Here is a 5,949-nt window from a genome sequence, read left to right on the forward strand (position 1 = left end):
GCTTGCATCACATGGGAAACCTTGCTGACCTTTTCCTTTTGGAAACTCTTAATGCTCAAAGATTGGAATATTTCGTTGCCCTTTCTTGACAAAAACGTGGCTCACTGCCTTGTCTGGTGGTGCTGGGATTGTCTGGGGTGAACTGAGGAGGTCTCTCCAGCCAGCCCTGCAATGCTGGGTCTAGAAAGCAGTGAAATTCCAACATGAAGAATTCTTCTTCCCATTCAGCATTCTGAGTATCTGCAGGCAGCTGTGGGGCTTTGCTTGCAGGACCTTGGGCTGAGCATGGCGACAATGTAGTGCCTGGAATTGTGACAGTCCCAGAAGAGGGGTGAAGCTTTCGCCAGCCCTCACACACCACTCGCTGCCTCCGAGTTCCCGAGGACTGGATGTGTGAAATGTTCCTGACCAGGAGTGTCTTGATGCATTTGTAGCATTTGACCGAGTCACACATTCCTGATGGAGTCTTCCTCTCACCTCCAAGGAGGCTGCATCAAGGCCACGAGTTTTTATCTCCTTCTTCACAAGAAAAATCTTTCACATCTTTCCTGAATATTAGGGCAGGAAACCAGCTCTCTTCCTCGGCAGCCTTAGGGGCTGCCCAGCTCTTGTGTTGGGGTTATCTTTGATTCTGTTGTGAGGGAAGGGGTGGCAGAGGAGGAAGCAGCCCAGCAGAGCAGAAAGCTGCCCTCATCATCCCAGCAACTGGAATTCCCTGTGAGAGATCTGCTGCTTCTCTTTTCATCTCTCTGCCTGTGGGTTAGGGCTGGCCTCTGCCCATTTAATCTGTCACCACCTGGAGCAGTTTCTGCAGCCCTTTCATCTGAGCTGATCCAGGCAGGATACCTTTTAAGAAGGAATGCCCTCATCCCCTCTGCATCAGCACTCACCTACATTTGATTTATTCCATACTTTTTCCCAATGTATTTGGATGGTTTGTTGTAGCTTGAATTACACTTTGGTGTCACATACAGCTCTGAGCCTTGTTTGTGCTCCTGTTTAGAACCATACCCTGAACATCAGCTGGTCTCAGGCTGGTCAGAGAATTGTTTCATGTGGGTTTGCCTGAGAATGGGGACACTTCCTGCATTGTGTGGTGATGAAGTTTTAACTTTTCTCACTTTTAGAGCCTCTGAGAGGAAACTGAAGTAACACCAACATGAAAGTGTCATCCTGCAGAGCCTTAGTGCATGTGTGATCTGAACTAGACTTGTAGGACTGTGCCAAGCTGAATGAAATCACTGCCCCAGCTGTCTTTTTGTGCAGATTTCTCCACATGCCCAGTTTTACAGCAATGAGATGTTCTTGTCTGTGTTTCTCCTGCAGGAAGTTCCACAAGAAGCTGGGCCAGCAGGCCTGGCTGGTTGCTGCTATTACTGCCACGGAGTTCCTGATCGTGGTCAAGTACGACCCCTACACGCTCACCCTCTCCCTGCCCTTCTACATCACCCAGTGCTGGATCCTGGGGATTATCCTGGTGCTCACCTGGACAGCCTGGCGCTTCTTCATCCGGTGAGTGGGGCTGCATTTGGGGCTGGCCAGGGGTTTGGGAGGATTTGTTCAACCCCCATCCTCAGATGTGCTCCCTGGGAGTGCCTGGGGAGAGAGCACGGCTCTCCTGGGTGGGTGCAGGTTCTGAAATAAACAGGGAGCTCCCTAGGCCTGATCCTGGCAGCTTCCTGTCTGGATCATGGAAAGCAGCTGCACAGGGCCTAAGGAATTAGCAGCCTTCCAGTTTTGGAAGCTGGAGAGGAACTCTGCATATCAGGGACTGGAAGGATGGGACATGGGGGGAATGGCTCTGCACATATCAGGGACTGGAGGGACAGGACAAGGGGGAATGGCTCTGCACTGACAGAGAGCAGGGTTAGGTGTGGTGTGGGGAAAGATGAGGGTGCTGAGGCCCTGCACAGGCTGCCCAGAGAAGCTGTGGCTGCCCCTGGATCCCTGGACGTGTCCAAGGCCGGGTTGGATGGGGCAGCCTGGGATAGTGGAAGGTTGCCCATGGCAGGGGGTGGAATGGGATGGGCTTTAGGATCCCTTTCAACCCACATCATTCCACAGTTGTTTGAAGTGCAATGCTGTGTGGAGGGGGCAGCAGTGGCTGCTCCTGCAGGATTGGCTGTTGTGCTCTGGAAGAGGTGGGAAGAGCCAGGACACCAGCCAGAAACACAAAGTGCCAGTGAATCAGTGCCATCAGCAATGGTAGCAATGCCCAGCCAGAGGCTCCAGTGAGTTGTTATCCCCAGAAGCAGAGAGGCTCCCTTGGTGTTGCTCCTGCAGGCTGGAGCTGTGTGCTGTGTGTGTTGCAGGGACATCACCCTGCGGTACAAGGAGATCCGGCGGCAGAAGCAGGAGCACAAGCAGGAGCACAGGCACGAGAAGGACAAATGCCTGAGCAACGGGGATGGACACTCAGCCCTGCTGGATGAGCCCAACGGGAGCAAGCTGCGGGAGAGGAAACTCTGAGCACGGGCACGGGGCTGACAGGAACTCGTGGTGCCCTGGTGCACAGTCCCAACCTTATCCTACCCAACTCCTCATTGTCCTTGTTAGCATTCCAGCGTGTGGGAATCCTCACGGGGAGGATGGCACTGGCACAGCCCCCCTCTCTCCTCGTGTCACCAGGGCAGGGCCAGAGGAGCTGTGTGTGGAGGGAGGTCAGTGCTGACCCTGCACACGGGGCAGGGCCTTCGCCCGGTGCTGTGTGCCTGCCTCGGATCCAGGTGCGGAGGTGGGGCTTGGAGCACGGCACACAGGGATCTGCTGCTCCTTTCCCAGGGAACCCAGAGCTCCGTGGGGCCTTTGGGCATTAGGAACACTTGTTTTGGAGTGTACAGAGACCAGGCACGGGAAATGAATTCTGTTCTTCCTGCTGGAACTCCCTGGAGCTGCGGAGGAGGATTGGGTGACCGCGGGTACACGGGGACGTGTGGCCAAGCTGCGTTCCTTGCACAGGATGTACCACACTGCACTGCTGTTCCAGCCCCTCCACGGGGCATCCCCTCTGACTTCCAACGCCCTGGAGTGGCCTGCAGCACGTGGGTGGTGTGTCCCAGCTCTGGGGAGACTGACAACTTCTCCTTAGGTCTTATTTTTAATTTCTCTTTTAGTCTCGGTCATCTCTTAAATGTAAGGGAAGGTGAAGTGAGAAAGGTCGACCTGCCTTTGCTCTGCGGAGTAAAATGTGTCACAAGCAGAAACCAGGAGTGTCCCATCAGTCTGGAGTCTTTGCTTTGTCCTCAGCTGGGTTTGTGTCCTCACTGCAGGGGATTTGCTCTGGGGTCTGACAGGAGCACATCAGGCTGTGACACCCTTTGTCACTGCCCTGTTCCTTCCAGGATAGCTCCAGAGCGAGGGGTTTCTGGGAAGGCTGATCCCTGCAGTGTCACACCCCGCATCCCTGTCCCCCTGGCACCAACAGGCCCAGTCCAAGCACATCCCTGGCACAGCAAAGCCAGGGAGCATCCCGAGCCAGGCAGTGTTTCTGCTGGTGACTCAGCATCCTGGGAGGGGGATTGGAAGCCTGGGCTGCTTTGTTTCCCCAGGTCATTATTCCAAAATGTGAGAGCTCCACTGATCCACACAGATTCTGTCCCCTCTGCTCCGAGCCCTCGCGTTGCTGTCCCGGGCATTGACGTCAGCCTGACACTGCCTAATCCAACCTGGCTGCTTTTCAGGGAAGTGTTTATCCAGAAGAAAATGACACAAACACCACAGTACAATTCCAAGAGTGCAACCCCAAGCTTCTTGCAGAGCTGCTGCCCAGCACACGTCTGGGTTTTTAATCTGGTTTTGTCTCGCACGGGAATGACAGCCAACATCTGCATTTCTCCCAGCTTTAGTGTCTCAAATGCTTTCCACCTGTAAAAAGTGGGAAGTTGGGAATCCCCAGCTGGGGAGGTGGCCAGGTGACACAGGGGGACTTGTCACTGCAACCCCCTCCCACCAAAGGGCCACTTACCTGCACTGGCAACACCTGGTGAGGAACATCCAGAAAGATCCGGGAGCTCTGACCTCATACATGAACCACTGACTCATCTGTCTGCATCCAGGGGATGCCAGGGACAGTCTGGATCCTGTCCATGCAGTTCTGAGTGCTAGTTTGTCCTTTGGGGTTCCTCTCTTGTCACCTCACACACAGAACCAGAGGGCTGAGGGAGCTTGGGCTGTGTCCCCTGCAGCACACGGGATGGGTGGATGGGTGCTGGGCCTGAGGTAAGGAATGTGTCCAGGTTTTCAGGGAAAAAGGTGGGCTCTGCTCATTGCAAACTCACCTGGATTTAGGAATCCTTTTGTGATCATCTGGGAGCAGTGCTCAAAGCAACCTCATAGGGAGGAGGTGGAAGGAGACCAAGATTCCTCATGGGAGTAATGTTTGGTGTGGCCTAAAATGGGACCCTCCCTGTGGGAGGGCAGAGGTGCCAGCTCCTGCTTCCACACTCAGGAGTGTCCAGCTCACCTGGAGCAGGTCTCCACCTGTGGTCACACCAATTTCATGGAGAGCTTGGCCAAAGGTAAGTGTTGGCTTTAAAAAGGAGGGGTTTTTAATAGGTGAGTTGGTGTCTGTGTGAGGCTGGGTGAATCCAGGTGCCCAGCTTGGAAATTTCCAAACCTCAGCCTGATCCAATCCCATCTGGAACAGCTCTGGGGGTCACTTTTGCCCAGAGTCTGGAGTGGTGAGCCCTGAGGTGCTGTGCAGGAGGGTGCTGGGACCCGAGCTGTCCTGTAGAGGGACATCCTGCCACATCCCTGGGGATGCAGAGGAGCTCTGGGAAGTGGGGAAGGACCATGGCCTGCTCTTTTCCAGCTGTGCCCAAAGGAGGAGCCAGGAAGCCTGATGGAAAGGAGCCTTGGCTGCTCTCCCACCCAGGCAGTGTTTTTGGTACAGTCAAAACTTGCTGTGTTTTCTCCCTGGAAATGAACTTCTACCAGGAAATCACGGGAGCATCTCCCAGTGCTGCTCTCCCTGGATCTCTGCAGAGCAGGGAGCCTGCAGCCAGCACTGAGCTGGCCCCGTGGCTGGATGTTGGTGTTCCTGGAAATTACAGGGCCTCTGGAATGTCACGCTGCTCTGTGGTCCCTGACCCCACCTTTTCTTAGGTCGTGTGGGCGTTTTTTCCCCACAAAATCACAATTATTCCATTTTCTCCAAGGAAAAGATTTCTCCTGCTGTCTGAAATTGCTCCTGGCTGCCCTGGAAGTCGCCTGGCATTAAGGTGAGGTGGCTGAAGCCATGGATATGAGGGAAAGGGAAGATCCCACAGGAGGGTGTGAAGGCACATTCTTTACAGTGGTGGTGGTGTGGTGGGCATGGAGCCACACTCTCCAAGGGGCTTTTGGGACCAGATCCCAAAAGGTTCCACTTTCTGCTGCAGAGGGAGAGGGATCTGATGGTTTTTTTTAGGAAGATCCAAAGCCAAGTCCTTGCTGGACAGCCCCAGGTGTCCCCATGGCAGAGGGACACAGAGCTGGAGCTGTTTAGGATGAGGGAGAACCCAAGGATTCAGATTTGGGGTGGAGATCCAGAGGCCCCAAGGGGCTCTGCAGCCCTTGAGGGACAAGGGGAGGGGACATGGGACCCCCATGGAGAGAAACACTCATCAGGGTCCATAGGGAGGAGCAGCTGGAGATGCTGCGATGCAGTGGGACGGACATGGGAGTCCCTGGGAAGGGGGATTTGGGGATTTAGGGAAGCCTGGTATGGCCAAGCACAGAGCAGAGGGTCTCTGGTGAGAGATGGGGGATCTGGCATTGTCCCTCCTCTCTCCTGGCTGGGATTTGGGGTGCGTTTGCAGTGGTTGGGATAAATTTTGTAGGTTTTTGGGTTTTTTTGGGTTTTTTTGGCAACTTCCTCAGGAAAGCTGGGAGCCTGGCAGGGAAACCAGAGTGAGCGCCCCCCGGGTGGCCAGGCTCTGCCGGGGGTTCGGGCCGGGCTGGGGCCCACCC

General features: G+C 54.9%; 2 protein-coding genes across 2 annotated transcripts in view; both read left to right on the top strand.

Annotated features, from left to right (window-relative positions):
- The window catches only part of PTDSS2 (phosphatidylserine synthase 2), a 34,028-nt gene extending 30,821 nt beyond the window's left edge, over positions 1 to 3,207 (top strand). The window contains exons 11-12 of the mRNA XM_031061510.1: positions 1,327 to 1,512; positions 2,313 to 3,207. Of these exons, the coding sequence (XP_030917370.1) occupies positions 1,327 to 1,512; positions 2,313 to 2,469 (343 nt within the window). The 3' untranslated portion in view covers positions 2,470 to 3,207. The remainder of the gene's footprint in view (positions 1 to 1,326; positions 1,513 to 2,312) is intronic.
- Positions 3,208 to 4,192: 985 nt separating this feature from the next.
- Positions 4,193 to 5,949, top strand: part of SYT12 (synaptotagmin 12) — an 11,050-nt gene continuing 9,293 nt past the window's right edge. Inside the window, 1 exon segment of the mRNA XM_005426569.2 lies at positions 4,193 to 4,218. Coding sequence (XP_005426626.2) covers positions 4,193 to 4,218 — 26 coding nt within the window.

Source organism: Geospiza fortis, unplaced genomic scaffold, assembly GCF_000277835.1.
Source record: "Geospiza fortis unplaced genomic scaffold, GeoFor_1.0 scaffold450, whole genome shotgun sequence".
NCBI lineage: Eukaryota > Metazoa > Chordata > Aves > Passeriformes > Thraupidae > Geospiza > Geospiza fortis.